General features: G+C 46.1%; 1 protein-coding gene across 2 annotated transcripts; it reads right to left on the bottom strand.

Annotated features, from left to right (window-relative positions):
• Positions 1 to 6,211: 6,211 nt before the first annotated feature.
• Positions 6,212 to 17,936, bottom strand: GPHB5 (glycoprotein hormone subunit beta 5). 2 transcript variants are annotated; one of them, XM_080395874.1, is made up of 3 exons: positions 15,868 to 17,936; positions 14,101 to 14,305; positions 6,212 to 11,688 (listed from the first exon to the last, which is right to left on the bottom strand). In XM_080395874.1, the coding sequence occupies exons 2-3, from the start codon at positions 14,302 to 14,304 to the stop codon at positions 11,500 to 11,502; spliced, it is 393 nt and encodes a 130-aa protein (XP_080252000.1). In that variant the 5' UTR covers position 14,305; positions 15,868 to 17,936; the 3' UTR covers positions 6,212 to 11,499. The 2 variants fall into 2 exon arrangements, with proteins under 2 accessions (XP_080252000.1, XP_080251999.1); XM_080395873.1 differs by having other exon boundaries at positions 14,101 to 17,936.
• Positions 17,937 to 18,452: the final 516 nt, after the last annotated feature.

Consider the following 18,452-nt stretch of genomic DNA (forward strand, 5'->3'; position numbering starts at 1 on the left):
CGTTCGTTGGCTTACAACATGACTAGACGTCCACTGAAAACATGTAAGAAAAGCTTTCAACGGATTTCAGAGAAAAATTAGAGCTTCCCTGTGCTGCTATTTACTTCAGTGGAAATAAAATAGGATGATTACATTGGTTTAGCTCATGCAGGTTGCTGTAGGGCGTTAGCCTACATACAAGCCTCTGGTTAAAGTAAGTGAAGTCTGTTTCAGCTGAAGCGCAATGCAAACACTCAGGTTGGAGCTGCCAGATATTCTTGGAGCTTCACAAAATACAGAGGAAATAGAAATCCAGACTGACAGCTGAGCTTATCATAAAATAATGAGCACACTGGAAAAGGGCAATATAGCATTCCCAGCATGCACCAGGGAAAGCCACAAATAATCAAATGCTATTTTTGCATGCCACCAAGTATCGGGATGTCTATTAATACTAATGGGATGGTATAGGATAGGCATATAAAATCAAAAATCAAATAGGAAGTCGTAGCAATAACATAACTGCAGTGGTCTGAGGAAAATTCACTAAATACATATGGTGATGTAGAAGCTAAAATGCTAGACTCGACATATTAAACTGCAGCACCCTGCACAAATCATTGCATAGCAGTGAAGGCAGATAGGAAAGTATTAATATGCATACAAAAAATGTTAAGACCAACCAGGGTTCTCTTTGCACTTACAAAACCAAGCACATCAAGTTTGTGAGGCAGTAAAATTTCAAGTTTTTCAAGCTGATTCAAGGCCAGGTTGGACAGGGTTTTGAATAACCTCGTCTAGTGGAAGGTGTCCCTGCACATGGCAGGGGGGTTGGAACTAGGTGATCTTTACGGTCCCTTCCAACCCAAACTATTCAGTGATTCTATGATTGTGACCAAAATTTGGTATTATGGGGAAGGAGGCTGGTTACAATCCACTGAGAAACACCCTCCGCACTCCATTTATTTTCAATTTTCTCTTCCAACAAAAATAAGTGTTTTAAAAATAGCCATGGTTAATGCAGTGTTAGGTTATGTACACACACATACCCATGCAATGTGGCACTTACTCAAGGATCTGCCCTGTTGCACTATTATTTTGGGGAGGCAGGAGTAGCACAGGCCACCAGGCTCTAGAAAGGGATTGCAGGCAGATGTAAGGAGACTTACTGACTATCTGGCAAGTCATACTTAATACCTGTTCTAAAAGCCAACAGATGGTGTGTGAACAGGCAGCAAAGCTCATTTTCAGAAATATCAAAGCACCAGACATAGTGCAAGCACCGGCATAAGGCAACAGATAGAAACTTCACGTTATTTTCAAGCACCATTAGTAACAAGAAGAGAAAATCAATATATGATTGTCAGGTGAAAGGAGATGGGTATTCTCACTGTAGGATGAGCTAGAATTCGGCTCCCAATTTCACCTTCAAAGGAACACAGGAGAGTTATAAAGGCTATAAATCACCCCTGGAATCTATTTTAACAATGGCCTCTTAATGCAGCCGATGTCAAAACCTTTCCTGACAGACCTGCTTTTGCTAATAGTCTGTTACCATTTCAAAAGCACTCACAACTTACAAGAAATCTGCTAGATCCTGTAAAACCCATCTCCTTTGGCCTCTTCTGGAACCTTAATGTTCTACCAGGAGTTGTTTGTTAACCTGAAGTTGTAGCTTTAGAGTTCCCAAAGGGCTTTCATGCAAGCTCCTGCAAGGAGACACTAGCGACTTTAGGTATTGGAGAGACAGATCAAGACATTAGAAAGTTTTTATCACATTAGAACAACCTATTGATGCCTCTGCCCTTCACAACACTGCTAAAACACAAGGCCAGGGGAGCTGGGACAATGGTGTGCTGTATCACCACTTCCAGCATAACCTAAAGGAGGTCCCATGAAGACTTCCACAGTTTGTCCTGTGCCTCCCAGAGCCCAGAAAACTTGGGGAGAATGCAGAAACAAGGCTTTAACCCCACACAGGTCCATCCAGGAGCGTTTGTTCAGCTGCGTGGAAGTCCCATGTGCTTCTGTCCTCCAGGAGTGGTGGGAAATGATTCTTAAGGTGGGAAACAACCTCCTGGTTGTGCTATGTGCCACACAGGCCCAGACCTTCTCTTTCTGCCCTGCAAATATCTACTGTTACAGTAATACGTAGCTTATGAAGAACAACCAACTACAAGTTCTTGCCTTGCATTGCCTTGAATCAGGCATGATGTGAGTCTTTCCCTCCACTTCCACATGTGCTGGTCCTGACACAAATCTTGCTGATGGGAGCCATGGAATTCACACCAAGTCCAGCGTGACAATCAAAACAATCATTTCGGCAGCTGTCATTGATATTTCTTACCTTCTTTCTCTTTCAAAGCACTGCTTCAGAACTAAATATAGTGCTGCATCTTAATATGCAATAAAGTTAGTCCATATAGTTGTATCAAGGGGGCTGATTTTGGCAGTCTTCCTCACACTGCTTCCTTCACAACGGACTGTCTCCAACTTCCTCGTGTCTTATTCAATCCCAGCGATACTACTCATGTAAATGAGGGAGGCTGAATATGCCCATTGGTAACCAGTCCTTTTAGTTAACCTACAACAAAATCTCTTCTAGTTGCTCTAGTATTGGTGGCCTGTGTCCTCCAAAAAGCAATGATTTGCCATTCCCCACACGCTGTATAAATCACCTGGTGCCTTTGTCACGCTCAGGACCATGATCTGTCTGGTATCTGTCATTACTAAGGAAGCATGGTAGAGAAGAACCAAGAAATTAGTCGGGAAAGGAGATGAGCCTTGGGCAGGCTGCTACACAGACCAAGTAGGACTCCCCCAGAAACAGTCACTGCAATGCAACTCTAGGCAAGTGCCTAAAAACCCACCCCAAGGGTGGGAAAATCACTGTAGCAAACTGAGAGCAACAGGGTACAAACATTTCACTACTAGCAGCTGTCAAGGACGCATGAGCTTCAATTCCCATTGACAGCTAGCTGTCAAGAGCCCATCCAAGATATTGTCCCAAGACTCCAGAGACTTACTTTGAGAACCCTTTACAGGAGCTTAGAAAAGTTGCAGAAGTTCTTGCAAACAATTTCTTTTGCTGTCTCTGCTCATCACACCCAACCTCTTGCACAGCAAGCAATACAGTGGCTAATTACAGCAATGATATATGTCTAGCAGATGTATTTTCACCATGCAAGCTGCCGTGTCCTTATGAAAATGTTCCTCTAATCCAGACATGAAAGATGCCCATTTGCTTACATAGCTTGCTTACAGTCCGTGACCTTTTCTGTAGCTTTTTTTCCCCCCAAGTGGTACAGCAAATACCTCTTCATTCACCATACTGAAACTTCATCCGGATTAAAAATAAATTACAGTGGCATCAATCTGTCTCAAGCCAGGCTTGTTTAAAAGCACATTTGTCTTCTCCAGCAAAACAATCAACATATGTTCATGTTGGCCCAGGGACCATTTGTTCAATAAACAGGTAGGTTGCAGGGATCAGGCTGCGCATGCCTTTCTCCCTGAGGAGGATTTGTAACATGTTTTATCCCGCATAAAAAAGAAAATCTGGAAACAACAGAACATTTCCTTGGTTCATAACTCTATAGGACTGGAGGAGCATCTGCTGTGACAGGAGGTGAGCATGGAGTGACCTACGTCAAATAACTTCTAGGTACATTTAAGTTCTACATAAAAAAGACGACAAATCTCTACTATAAATGTTTGTTTTCCTCTTAGTGAATAAAGACCTTCTGAAAGCAGGAAAAAGCCTCCCACTGATTTTGGTGGTGGCTTGTGATCTCAGCTGTCTTCACCTATCAAAACAAAACACAAAATAGAAAATCAAAAATTTGCATCAAAAAGTTGGGACAAAACCACTGATTTAGGAGTAATGAATGCAAAAGAACAGCATCTACTCTTCTACTTTGGAGGAGAGGTGCAAAATCAGGGGCCAGAGCCACAATTGGGCAGTTTGATCCTAAAACAGAAATTTCATTTTAAGATGTTAAGATGTCCATAAGTAGGATGAAAAATTTCTTCAAATCCTTTTTTCTTTGTCTCAGTTAAAGCTTTCAGAAACATGTGAACATCTGTTTTTCCTGGGCAGTTCCAGGAACCCCACCAGAATGGCAAAAAGAGTCAGAACCTTATTGTAAGAGGAAAATGAGCTCGCAAACACATATATCACGAGCAACAAGCAAAAATCATATGACTTGCTGTCAATGGTGAAAAATCTCTTAAACTTTGAAAAGAGTTTAAAAAAATAATTTTGAGCATGATCTCCACCCCTTTCCAGAATGTGCAGACTGTGGTGAAGTGTTTGGCTGCTGCTTCTAACTATAATTTTAGGATGGGATTTTCAAAGATGCTGTGTGTTGGCTTCAGTTCAGTTCTCATGAAGACAATGGAAAATTTCAACGGGGTTCACACATGACCGCAGTGGAAAGTGTTTCAGAGTCTGTACGTTTCCTCCTTTTCTGCCCTTTGTTGTGGCTGATCAAGCTTTGAGCACACAGATACACTGAGCAAGGTCCAAGGACCTTTTATACCTTTTGGCTGCTGGTTGTGGACTCTCAAAAGAAGTCAGGCATCTGGAGACTGCGCTGCTCTGATCTTTAGCTTGAGCTCTGGAGACTAGGTTTGTAATTCCTCATTTCAGCCACTACTGAGGCTGAAGTTGAAAATAATTACATTAACAGTGTAATATCCAAAAAAAATGGCTATCATTACTGAGTTTGACACTGTACTCATGGATGCCACTCAATTTCCTCTCATCCCATTCGGGATGCCAGGTTTAATTTTGCATTTGGTTTTGCCAAAGATCCAATTGAGCTCTCCCGAAAATCAAATCTGGTGACTTTTTTACTTTGATTGGAGGTTAATGAATTCAGAGTAAACAGTTGTCACCAGTCTACAGTTTCCAGATCTTACAACACAACAATTATTTGTGCTGATAACACGTAGAAATTTTTGTCTGATACCTGTCAAAGTAGTTTGGGTGTAAGCCATATCCACAGCATGACTGTCACACCTCCTCTCCCAACACTTTTCCCCAAAATAGGCAGCTGCTCTAACTGCATTACAGAACTGGCAGGCAACGAACTGCCTTGTCAGTACGGGCTAAGTGAGCCCAAACTTTCCCCAGACTTGTAAATATTAATTCATTAATAAGCAATAACATAAAGCTATGTCAGAGGGGAAAGACACCGGTAAAGTCTTCTTCACTCCTGAGCAGATGTGACCTAAGGTAGTGAGCCCAGGCTGCCGGGTGGGACATGCTGCAGAGCGAGGCGCAGCGTGGTGTCCATGCTGCCCCAGCACCTACGGCGTGAGGGGAGCGGCAGGGGCTGGAGGTGCCTCGGTGGAGTCACACCAGCATACCTGGGGCTCAGCAGCACCTTGAGACTGGGAGGGCTTCAAAGAAAGCTGCAGAGAGGAGCAGGGAGGCGGAACTGAACTGTCCTCAAGTGCAAGGATAACTGAATCCAGTTTAACCTGTTATGATGGTCAAACACCAGCATTTCACTGTAAAGAAATTCTCTCCTTCCCTGAGAACACAAAGACAAGAACATTTCTTTTCTTTCTTTTGGTGTAGTATTTCAGCAATACTTAAAAGTAACAGCACAAGTTATTCTAACTGGGTTTGTGAAGCACAGGTAATGACCTCAGCACAAATCAGGACCTAACACATCATCAGTCAGTTCTTAGCAAGTTAAGAAAAAAAAGTCATTCACGTTACTTGATGTGAGCAACTGAATTTTCCTCTCTTAAAGGTTGCTGTGTGCAATATTGCTGGAGTATAGGGCTGATAAAACCAAAGGATGAATACTAAAACATTGTCTGACTTTTGAGTGGTATATCTTTTTTCAAAGATTAACCAAAACTTCAGAATTCACGTCAAAGCAATAAAACTTCAAACCAAGGAAATTCACTTTTCCAGCAATTACGTTTTGCATAGTTTAAAAATCATGTAGACAGTATTAGTTTCCTATTTACAGCACATGATTCTGTACTCTTTTGCTTATCCTCTCTTAAACATGTAATTATTGTATATTGTAACTGCACATTAATATCGTCTATTGTACATAGTTTATTTTAACAAAATAAATGTAATGCTAAGTATTTTGACAGCATCATTTTGAGAAAGTCTGGTGCTGTGCTTATTTTCCCAAATGCTAATTACATATACCTTGCAGGACATTCCAAGTAGGAAAACCACATACTAACATATAAGGCTGCTTTTGGATAGTTCTGGAACCACCTACACCTTACAGCGTCCCCTGCAGAGAGTCTAACAGGAGATGACACTGCAGAGGTTTGCTCACCTCGGGCATGTTCCTCTTGGGAAACGGCTGCTTAATCAAATCCTCTGCAGTCTGGACACTTGGGAAGGTGGAGATGTGGGACCTGTAGGGCTGGCTCCCTGCTGGCACTCAGCCTTCAGCTCACTCTGGTCCCAGGGTACCCCGCAGTGACTGGCCTGGAGGTATTTAGTCTCCCTTCCCCCACCAATATTAAGGTGTTGGTTGGTTGCTCTTTCAAATAGACTTTCTTTTTCATTACTTTAATAAGGGGTTTGGGCACTACTGTCTGTGGTCTCCACTGCAATATCACAGCATCATAAGAGGATTTTTTCCTCCCTTGAGTGAAGTGTTTGAGACATAACAGAGTGTGCAGTAGCCTAGCAGGCGATGGAGCTCTCTTGGTAAAGCAGCTGGGAAAAGCGTTATCCTGAGTTCTAGGAGTTTTGAAGGGCATTTGTTACTCCCTGACAAACCTAACACAGAGATAAAAAAACCTCCAGCAAACTCTTACTGATGGCAAGGAAGATGATGAGTTGCGTAACCTTGAGTCCAGCAGACAGGGCAAGGAGAATCAGGAGAGAAAGTGAAATGCTTAAAGGGCTGAAGAAGTTACATGAGGAAAGAGCCCTTAAATGCTGGACTGGAATCAAGAATATGACTAGCTCCAGTCTTCCAGGGATTCCGTGCAGAAATGTGGATCTTGATTAAAAAAAAATGAGAATTTAAATTAAAAAAAAAAAAAAGGCAGTGCTTTAGTTATCCAGCTTTTCATTACCGTTGCTTTCAAGACCAAAAGCAATCCCATTGAACAGCCAGGATGGTCTTCAAATGAAGACTATAAATCCCACCCTTCCTGAACAATGTCCTTAAGACTGATTGGGTTAAAGCAAGTTTTGCCAGAGAAAGGTTCTTTCTGTGTTCCTGCAGCCTGTGAACCTCAGCAGGCTCAACCATCCTTTGCTCACTCACAGAGCAAAGGCAAAGGGTGGTAGGGTCTACTCCACTCCTAACGAAAAGGCACTGCAGCCCAAATCCCTGGCTGCCATAACAGATACCTCCCCAGAGGAGCCAGGACCATTCAAGAGGGCACAGCTAGTATTAGTCACCAACCTTCCCATGGCCAGACTTTTTCTGGACAGAAGCAGCCTGGAGGACCTGGGATTAACAACAAGATGCCAAAGGCATCCTCCAGAGCAGAAACTTCCTACACCACTGCCTGCTAAAGCCGGGTGGGTATAGCTGGGGGATACCTCTGTACAGCACTGATGCTTTCACATTTCCTTGAGGATCCACTGCTGGCTACTGTCAGCGGCAGGATATTGGGCGAGACAGCCCTTTGCTGTGACCCAGGGCAGCGGTTCCTCTGTTTTCATGTGAGCACAATGAGAGCAGGAGGGAGCTGCCCATCCCGTCCCCCAAAGAGAAACGCAGCCAGTGCAGGAAACCTGCATCCGGGGCAGCTTCCTGCCCTCCTCTCACTGTAACCCAGGTTTGGAGACGGGGTAAAATACACCGATTTCAGTCTATATGGTCAGTCTGGCTGGGCAACCAACTACAGCACCGGAATGAGGGGGGATGAACTTCAAGACCCATTGAACTCTTATAACCATGATATAACAGGGAAATATTGTGAAAAAATGAAGGCACCTCATGACTGTGACTACTGTTCAGGTCAGCAGAGTGACAACAAACCTCAGAAACTGAGCGCTGTGCAGGATGTAGGGCTATGACCCAGCACAGGGGACCTTGTAGCCTATATGCTCCAAAACACACTGGGAGAAAAAAAATCAGTTGTATCATCACTGCCGGTGTCCAGAAGGGAAACTGAGGCACAAAGAAATGTATTGGTTCGCCCCTCCTCACCTGGCATGTTTATGGCAGAGCCAAGCCCATTCCCCACGTTGCACAGTGATGCCTTTTCCGTATCTGCACCTTCTCCTTCCTGAGCAGGCAGGTGCAGCCATCTCCCTTCTCCCCCAGAGCGTTTCACTGCAGCAGGTATTTCAAGCTGAGGCTGCACACCTGGGAATGGTTCAGCACAGAGGCTTCGCGAAGGGGCTTCTCCCTCACTCCCTGATTTGCAAGTACAATTCTCCCAGGGAAGTCAAGTTCCCCTCGTACATGTAGAGCAAAATTTCCTTGCCTTGCTTTAAGGCAATGAAAGCCATGCCAGGTTAAACGTGCAGTGGCTAATGACACTTTTAAGAGGTCCACATTGCAGTCTCTGAGGATTTTTGTCTGGTGCTGGTGGTCAGTGTTCAGGTGAAGGGGACAATCAATGTGCTACAAAAACAAAAAACAAACAAACAAAACAACAACACACACACAAAAAAAAACACAGTAGGGGTTTTCATGGGAGAAATAATATCCGAGATGTGACAGCCTCTGTAACAAAATCCTTGCAAACTTACGCACGAAGGACAGAAGGTTGTTTAACTGCTTTAGACAGGTGAGATGGTGAGGTTTAAATCTGTAGCTTTTAAGAACATTACAATACTCCCAAGGAGATGAAGGTGGCCTGGGAAGGAGCTTCTTATGCTCTGAAATGTGTGGGATATGTCAGCTGCCTGCAAATTCTAAGCAGGATATGCCATCCCAGCTGCAGCATAAAGGATGTGAAAGCTGAAAGACCTGGTCACAGGTATTAAAACTGGTGGGAATTTAACAGAATGAAGACCTAGTAGTGTAATAACTTCTGGGAAAGAGCCCCAGCTTTGCAATTACCAGTGGCAGGAATGACGTTGGCTCCTTGAAAGTCACTGTTGTGTGCCGACTTGTGGGAACCCTGCAGTGCTGGATGAAGAGGGATGTGCACCAGTCAGATGGTGGACTCTGGCACTGGCTCTACTTTTGTCACCCACACCAGGATCTCCATTCACTCTTGCTCTCCTTAAAAGACCATCTAGAATTTTTCACTTGGTTTCAGTCAATACATCCTTCCCCCTCTTCCTCTCCCCCCCTCCCCCCCCCCCCCTTCCCCCCCATCTGGCTGTTACTGCATCAGTCAAAACCCTCTTTCACACCCTGAGGTGTTTTCTTCCGAACACTTGCTGAGGTTTCTGCCGTCTCGCCGTGTCGGGGTACAGCCCGTATTTCCTGGGGCTGCAAAGGAAGGAAGTTTGCCGCTGTCTAACCCTGCTTCTAATCCTGAGACGACAGCACAGCCAGGCTCCGTGAGAGAAATCCAGCAAAGGAAACGACTTCACATCAGGATCAAGGAGATGTTTTGCAGGTGTTCACAGCTCTGGCAAAGAGCTTGTAGGAGCTTATACATATTCTACTTGAGAAATCTCTATGCATAAATAAAGAGTGACACATTGCTTTCCATTGCTTTCATACTACAATTTTGAGATTTATTAAGGACACAAGATAATTTGCACATTTCCCATAGTGGTTGTGATGCCAATTAGAACAGTAACAAGATCAGAAGGATTGTGAGATGCAACCTGAAACAAAACACAGGGACTTTTTAAAGGGCAGTTAAACACTCCATCAGCAGAAAACTGCTCCCACTGCTGTTTGACACGGCAGTCTCTATTCAGAATTACAGAAGGCAGAGTGATAAAATTGCCTCCTTCCTACTCAACTACAGTGCAGCTTTTACAATTCCACAGACAAAAAAAAATATGATAGCAGCTAATAAATTACAGGTTAAATTAAATCTCCCTCAGTGAGGACAGGACACTTGGGGAAGTTTCTAGCATGCCTCCCTGGAAGCGAAGGCAACTGCATCCAGAAGACACGACACTTAACTGTGGAAGGGCAGGTGCAGATATTACTCTCAGCAGCAATTCTCTCCTAACGGCTATCTGAGAAGGTGTCTTTGCTTTGTAAGCTCCTGTGAGCCTCTCCCACCTGCCAAATCTTCCTACTTTCACCTACTTTCCCATTTTATTCAGGGGAGAAATGAGGGATGAACATAGATCTGTCCTCCTGCAGGTGGGAACAGAGGACAAAGGCACTTATGTGGCTGTGGTCATGGGGGGCTATTGCAGCAGCTCCCAGGTGTCCCCTAGTTTGTAAATGGTGGGTCTGAGGAGGAGTGAACCATCCTTTGGCATCTCTGCTCTCTTTCCTGTCATGGGGCTTGTCTCACCCACACTGGTCATGTTAGTGACCACTCCAGATCTTTCCTGCGAGTAAGCCTAGCTGCCCCCCAGCCCTGTGTGCATCCTTGGAGGAGCAGGTCTCCGTGGTGCTCAGCAGCACAGGGAAGTGTGGGAACATGCTTCGTAGCCTCCTCTTTCCCACCACCTCAGCCAGGGACTTGCTGAAACCAAACCACAATCATAGTCTTTTGGCTTGGTCCCTCTAACTCTGGGAATTGTCAGGAGAGACTCCTTGGGCTCTGCAGAGTCTTGCTGATTCTACATGAAGTCAGTTCCCCTCCCATCCCTGGACAAAAGCAGATGGGAAGATGCATTTTGGTTCTACAGATTTATGTGTTTCTCTTTTTCGAGGAACTGTCTCTGGTGAGGCAAGATTTTTTACAACAGAATAGCTCCAATTAAGCAAATCACCAAAATATGTGCTTAACTGTAGAAGTCCACTGATATTAAGCAAAACACTTAATCGTGATCTTAAGTAAAATACTTTGCTGAGTCAGGGCTGAGTATGCATTCACCCTTATTTCAAGGCAGCAATTTGGATACCCATTTCCATTTCATTGGCCTTAAGGCCTTCTCTTTGACTGCTACTCCTGACAGACCTTAGGGTAAGAAGTAGTAAGGAGGGGGGTGGGGGGGGTGGGCGGGCGTGACAAGGTGGCAGGAACATTGATAATTGCATTTATATTACCGGGAAGGAGCTGAGCCCCAACATGAGTAGAGGCTGTTACAGAGGCAGTAATTAGCTTTTGTAGCCTGTTTCCACCCAACGGTGACTGTTTAGTCCTTGTGCACTTTGTGCATGAAGAAAGGTCACACAGTGTGAAAAATTTGTAAGGAAGGGAAATTGCATCTTTTTTTTTTTTTTTTTTTTTTTTTTTCCCCACAGGATTTGCTATTGTAAGGCTGTGTACTACATTTCTACAGCAATAATGCTTTGAACAATATGAGGACAGGGGATTAAAGCCTCCTCTGTCCAGAAAAGTCGATGATTAGGAGCATTACTGGGTGAGATCAAATTCTGGACTAAGTTACACCCCCAGTACCGCTGGAGGTAGCGGGGGTATGAAGCCAGGGAAGAATGTGGCCCCTCCTCACCTGGCCTGGGGAAGGGGAGCTCAGGCAGTCTCACATTCAGTCGTGGCAGTGGAGCAGATGTCGCAGTCGCAGCGGATGGCCACGGGGTAGGTGTAGAAGGGATCCACATCAGGAGCACACCTGGGCAGCTTCACCGTCATCATCTTGGTCTCGTTGTAGGTGCAGACACGGTGGTAAGACTCGATGTAAGGCGGTTCCAGCACCGGTTTCTGACAGGGAGAAATAATGGCCTCAGGCAAGAAGCAAGACAAAGATCTGGAGTCCCAGCCTCCTCAAGGGGATTTAGTGTAAATAGGGGAGCCACTGGATCAGGTGGAAGGGGCCACAGAAATAACTTTTAGGTTGCATCCTTCACCACTTGCCTTTTGGAGCCCTGCCCTGGAGGGGAGCGGGTGTATGGGTGTGTTTCTGTTTGTTTAGAGCATAAAGCTCCAATTAAAGCTGCTTGAAGGAAGAAAAAAGCCTATCCAAAATGCAGGTTTTCAGCAGAATATTAGTGTTTCAACCAAATGCATGTTTGCCAAATGCAGCTGCTTTCTTCCGAAAGGACTGATTTTCCATCAAAGAAAATGCATTCCGCTGGAAACCCTCCCATGTGCACAAGCTGCCTAAGGGCAGAGCTGCATCCAGGTGCCAGACAGCCGATTTGTTTCTCAGCCGGACCAGTCTTCTCCATCAGGCTGCATGTCCCACAAAGCCCAACAGACGTACACCACAGGGGGTGCACTCAGCACCGCAGCCAGCAGAGAAGTCTGCAGTTCTCATGGCAAAAAGAGCTTGGCCAGAGACCCCAGCCATCAGAAGATGATGAGAGCCTGAAGGCCCTGAAACCCACACTCACACGTGGTGTTACAGCAGCATTGCTTTTGCTGAAAAGTGAGGTTTTCTTTGACAGAGGCACCCATTTTCCAAAGACTCCAAGAAGGGTCAGCACAAACAGGAATGGGAGTCCACTGTCATCCTCTCCCTTGCACAGATGGGAAACGGCATAAGGTAACACAAACAGGAGACTTTCTTCCTTTCTTTCTTTCCCTCTGTGCTGTGTCAAGAACCTGCTCTGGGAAACAAGAATGCTGCATGTGTAGTGAGTTGACCTTGACTGGACACCAGGTACCCACCAAGCCACTCTATCACTCCCCTCCTCAGCAGAACACAGGGGGAGAAAATAAGATGGAAAAAAAATATTGTGGGTCAAGATAAAGGCAGTTTAATGAGGCAATAGGAAAAGTCATGTGCATGGAAGCAAAGGAAAACAGAAGATGTTGTTCCCTACTTCCCAGCAGCAGGCGATGCTTGGCCACTTCCTGGGAAGCAGGGCTTCGGTACATGTAGTGGTTGCTCCAGAAGACAAACATCATACATAACGAATGCCCCCCTGTCCTCCTCTCTCTTAGCACTTAGATCTGAGCAGATGCCATATGGTATGGAATGATGTCTCTGGTCACTTGGGGTCAGCTGTCCTGGCTGTGTCCACGCCCAAGCCCTTGCCCACCCCCAGCCTGCCAGTGAGGGGCAGGGAAGGCTGGAGGGCCAGCCTTGGTGCTGTGCCAGCGCTGCTCAGCAGCGGGCAAAACACCCGTGTGTTACCACCACCTTTCCAGCTGCCAGTGCGAGCACAGCACCAGGAGGGCTGCTACGGGGCTCAGCCAGACCCAATACACATGGAAAAAAACAGATGCACAATGTTTCAGCAAGAAGATATACAGACAGCCTCCCCCTTTACCACAGCCCACCCCCCCACCCCCCAAGTACATCATGGTGCTTTCTAGAAGCTCTCTAGCCTACAGCCAGATGCATTCAGCTTGACTGCTTCCCAGCGGTATTGCAGTACGCTAAGAGAGTCTGCCAGGTCTGTGCTGCCGGAGGAGCTTGGGAATAGGGGAAACCAGGTGACAAGGGGTCCCTTGAAGGAACTTTATCCCACCGGGGAAATCTGGCCACCAGTAGCCTTTCCCCTCGTGCCACCGAGCAGTGAAAGAGGGCAGTCAGAGCTGGCACACAGAGCCTGGCCCCTACTCTGGTCACTTACACAGAGTCCTGGTCTTCATGTGGACAAAACTCTCGAGCTGCCCAAGGTTTCCCTGAGGGAACTAAGCTGGGACCGGCCCTTCGAGCCTTCCAGTGACAGAATGGTGAAGGCACTCAGAAACTTGTTCTCTGAGGTGTGTGTAGATGTACTTACCCTCTTTCTTTCTCTCCCTGTATGCCCCCAGAACATAACTACTTTATATTTATACAGGCCTATGACTTAAAACAGGACCCAATTAGAAACATACATTATCTTCAGGATTTGCTTTTTGGAACAAAATATATTACCTATCAATCGGGAGCTCCATCTTAATCTCAAAGGAAATTTTTCCAGTAAAGTAATAAAGGCCTCCTCTCCTTAACTGCAAGAAGCTTTCAAATTGCATCATAAGAACATTACATAAGCACTTCATTAGTATCATCACCTGACGCGCGTCCCCCTTTGAGGCAGTGGAAGGGGCAGGGAACACCTGACAGCAGACACTGCTGGCAGTGGGGGTGGGGGGTTCTTTTCAGGGCTTTTCTTGGGGGGGGGCAGCACCCCCAGGGCCGTCGGTGCCAGCCAGCCGCCCCTAGCCCTGGCACAGCCTCACCTCCCAGGTCTCGCAGCGTCCCCAGCACGCGTCTGTCGTCACTCGCAGCCCCCTGCAGCCAGGTTTCTTGGCCAGGAAGGTGAACTCACGCACAGCGCAGCCGATGAAGGTCCGCAGGTCAATGGCGGGGGTCTCGGCCGCACCACCAGAGCTGGCCAGCAGCAGGAGAAGCAGGGTGCCCAGGGTCACCCAGTGGAGCTTCATGCTAAGGCAGAAGAGAGAGAAGCAGCGGGCTGGGAGAGCCAGCATGGTCCAGGAGGCAAGAAGAGCAAGTGCACCAGCTCAGCTCGACCTGGGACAGCCCCTCCTCCCCTCAGACACGCTGTTCCCCATCCTCATTCAGGCTGAGAGATGAGTAGATCTACGAATGAGCAGTCGCCTACTCCCAGAAGTGGAAAGTCTTAGTGAAAACATCTGTAAGAGAAAGCAGCAGCATGCAGGCCTTCCCTGCAGAGCCGTGGGGTTTGCCTGGAAGAGATCAAACCACCAGCCGGTGCCTCAGACCCAGTGAAATCTCCATACTGCAAGTTTACTTTGCAGCACACGTCTTCCATCCCATCCCATGCCTTCAGCTTGCACCAAGCCAGCAGCCATGCAGGCCTGTGTTCTCCCGGTGCACACACACATTGTTAGCTGAAGTCCCTGGTGGTGCTGGCTCTGGCAGGGCTCTGACTGTCTGTCATGTACATCTGTGGGAGGTTCCCTGCTTTGCTGCACGGGGGGAAGGCAGCACAGATGCAGCTCCATGCATTCAGCAGGGTTAGGTCTGCACATAACACCAGCATTTTGACCTGGGCACTTAATTCTGGATTTATCCCACTTACCTTTTAGCCTAAGTTAGGTGCCAAGCATCCCTGAATTTGTGCTGTAATCTCAGCACCTCCAAAAGTGTTACTGGAGTTGTCATTTCCAGTACCCTGGGCTGGTCCACTGGCAGGGCTGCAGCCAGAGAGACTAGTTATCCCTCCTGCACACACTGCCCCACCAGCCAGCTCAGAGCCAACCAAGGCTGCTAAGGTGGTGAAGAGAGCTGGTTAGACAAGGGGGACATGGCCAAGGACCAGCAGAGGCTTGAACTCCTCACACCTTCTGAGCAGCCCAGCATCAGCCAGGTCCCTCTGAACTTGCTGCCTCTCTGTCTCAGCAAAGAGAGCAACCAGCCTCCCTGGAAAACTTTCTCTTGCCAAAAAAAATGAGAGCTTGAAAGTAGCTCTAAGCCACAAGATACTACCTATACTTCACATACTTGCATTGCATTTTAAAATGTCCACCTAGAAACCCCAGACTTCACATTTAATTTTGAGAAAGTCAGCTACTGCGTGGGGCACACAGACCCGTGTGCATTGGCCTGTGCTCACAGCTGGATAGATTTCAGTTAAATGAGCTTGGCCTGCCTTTTGCTTGACTGATGTTCGAGTCTCTAGGCTCCTGTTAAAGCAAATACTTTAACTTTGCTAAATCAGAGTTTTAGATCAACACATGAAGCTTGCTTCATATACGTCACCATGCACACACTACAGTCTTACATGTGATTTAACAAGTGTACATTTATATATAAGGTATATATGTTTATTTATAGCGTGCAGCAGGGTAAAAATATGTTAAAATTCCTTATTTTTAAAAGCAGACTTTTGAGAACAAAATTGAGAACAAAAAAGACAAACTTCAGAATAAATTGAACTCTTATTGTTCGCCAATTTAGCAAAACCTACTGGTTTATTCATGAGCCAGAGCCATGCCATGGAACAAACTCAGAAGCACACTCACCTAACTTCTTGGAGTCAGATCTCCTTTTGGAGTTTTAAATTGCAGGTGGTGTTTCAGGTTGTCAGAGTGAGCAGCAGGAGATCTGCACAGGAATCTTTCTCAGCTTTGTGCTCAGTAGATCTCCCTAGCAGCTGCTACTGGGTTGCTTAATTGCTGAATTTATAGAAAGGCTCTTGTCAATCAAGGCAAGACAGAGGCAGATCCTTACTTGAACTACCCAAGGCATCAAAGTCATTGACTGTAAAGCAAGCTTCTCCTTTCCAACAGCGATTAGCTTAAAGGGTATTGCTTCATAACATCAGCACTGAAACAAAGAGAGTATCTCGGTGAGTGAAATAATGAGCATGCACTGGGGCAAAATGGATCTTCTCTTCCATAGCAGAATTGCAACACCTTTGTGAAGAGACTGGAGGCTGGCTTTGAAATCATTGTTACCCCTTAATTAACAAGCCCTGAATAAACACCCTGAAGGGAGACTTTTCAAATATTTGCATGAACAAACACCCGAATTTTTGTCAGCTGCATAAGACCTTTTTTTTACCAGATTACTCTCTATAAGCAAGGGCAAGGGATGGGGGGAAAGAGTGGAGAGTTTTCAAGTAGAGCAAATGTTCTCTTGACAAGTCAGGCAGCTGTCACACAGGTAAGCACCACTGCACAAAGGCAATTTGGAAATCATGTCCCTTGCCTTTGCCATGCAAACACAATTTTCAGCTACCCGTAGGACAGAGAGAACCCAAGGAACCTTGGCACTATGAAAAACAAGCTGGTCAGCGAGATTGTAAAAGACGAGCACGTGAGAGAAGCGGCACCATAAGCTTACACAATGACCTCAGGAAAGTCACCTCCCTTCGCTTCCACCAGCTCGTGGCTGGTCAGCAGCTTCCCAGCGCTGACTGCTGCAATACCCAGGCACATCCTGAAACCGCAGGGCAAGTGTCAGTGATCACAAACCCCTCGGGGTGATGCTGTAGAAGGTGCCACAGCAATACAACCCAGCCCTGCAAACAGAAAAACTTTGCATTTAAATGCAAAGAGGAAACTTTGATTTAAATAATCCTACAATGTTTTAGATAAAAACAAAACAAGAAAAAAACAACAACAAACAAAACACAACAACATCTGTCGATGTCCACAAAATGCATCTCATCAAATACAGAACAGTGATTACTGTGAGTTGTTAATTTACATTACGATTACCAAATATATACTTCTGGTGGGTTGTATTCAGGCCTTCTGTAGTATGAGCTATGGAAACCAGCAAAGAGATTTTAAGGAATTGTGATATTAAAGCATTCAGGACGCAATGAGGTGTATGACATAGGTGCTCTCCCTTTTCCAGGGTGAATAACCCACGACTCAAGGTCCTTGTTTCGTTTCCAAGGTCAGTAGCCTACGTTTGGTGCAGCAGCAGCAGCAGGGCTCGTATCCATACTAACACCTCCCGGGAGCACACGGAGCACTGGGCTGCACTCCACTCCGGCGTGGAGCAGCCACTGCTTGGCTGTTGTTCTCGCTGCTGCGCTGCCCGGCTATTTCCCTGGCCAGTCTGTTGCACTGGTTACGCGCACCAGCTGGCACATAGTGGGCTGGTTATTCACCCTCAAGATTTGCCTTTTCTGTGTAAATTAGGGAACGGTGATTGGAAGAAGTGAAAGAAGGAGGCGGCTGTCCACAGTCAAGCAAACCTCACATAACGGCACAGGACATTTTGCATAACCAAGAGCCACTGCCCCCCCTGTAGAGATCACATCGCATCAGACCTTTACCTAAGCTTACAGGGTAAGCTGGTCTGTACACGAACACAGCTGAATCCGACTCTAATCGTAACTTTTCTCCTGCTTTCGCCTTTTCCCTCCCCACAGTCATTCCTCTTAACCACATATGTCTAATGCAGCAGTACAGGAGGTCCCTACCAGGGCTCGGGCTTCAGCTGCCATCCAAAGGCTCTGCCCTGGAGCCCGCAGCGCGCGCCTTCTGCAGCAAGACCAGGAGGCACCCAAGTGCAGGAATCCTCCAGCCACGAGGTGTGACCCCAGGCCTTCACAAACACCTCCTGAAGCACAGACAAGCAGAAAATGAATGTACTCAGCAGAAAACTAAACCGAAAAAAAACCAACCAAATAGCCAAACCCACAGATTTTATTTTTTTCAAGATGAAGGGAAGAACAAAGCAGAAAGGAACAAATTTTTTACTAAAATTTGAAAACTGTTCTGAAGTTGGGAGGGAGGGGATGTTAAAGATCTTTCCCAGTATCCTTGCTCATTATTATTCACAGTCTTGCTAGCAGCAAAGACTCCAGCTCCCAGTAAAGACTTGTCAGGCATGGTGCTGGAGGAGGAATACTGAGCGGAGGTATTGTAATGTCTCCATAGACGCTATCACCAGACACATCCTTGACACTTTTCTCCCATTGAATCCAATAGGGAAAAGCAGGAGATTCAAAGCCAAAACAGATTACAGGGAGGTCAAGAGGAGCAGCCAAAGTCTTGCTACTGATCTAAAAATATCAGCAACTTTCCACAAAAAAAAAATAAAACATTTTTGCTAATTTCACTGACCAAAAATGAAGCTAGAAAAGATA

This window comes from Falco punctatus (assembly GCF_963210335.1).
Source record: "Falco punctatus genome assembly, chromosome: 7".
In the NCBI taxonomy this organism is placed as follows: Eukaryota; Metazoa; Chordata; class Aves; order Falconiformes; family Falconidae; genus Falco; species Falco punctatus.

Coding starts and splice junctions, on each gene's coding strand:
- GPHB5 (XM_080395873.1), bottom strand. CDS start 14,349: ATGCTGGCTCTCCCAGCCCGCTGCTTCTCTCTCTTCTGCCTTAGCATG. Junction 11,689..14,100: donor GACGCTGCGAGACCTGGGAG/GTGAGGCTGTGC, acceptor TCTCCCTGTCAG/AAACCGGTGCTGGAACCGCC.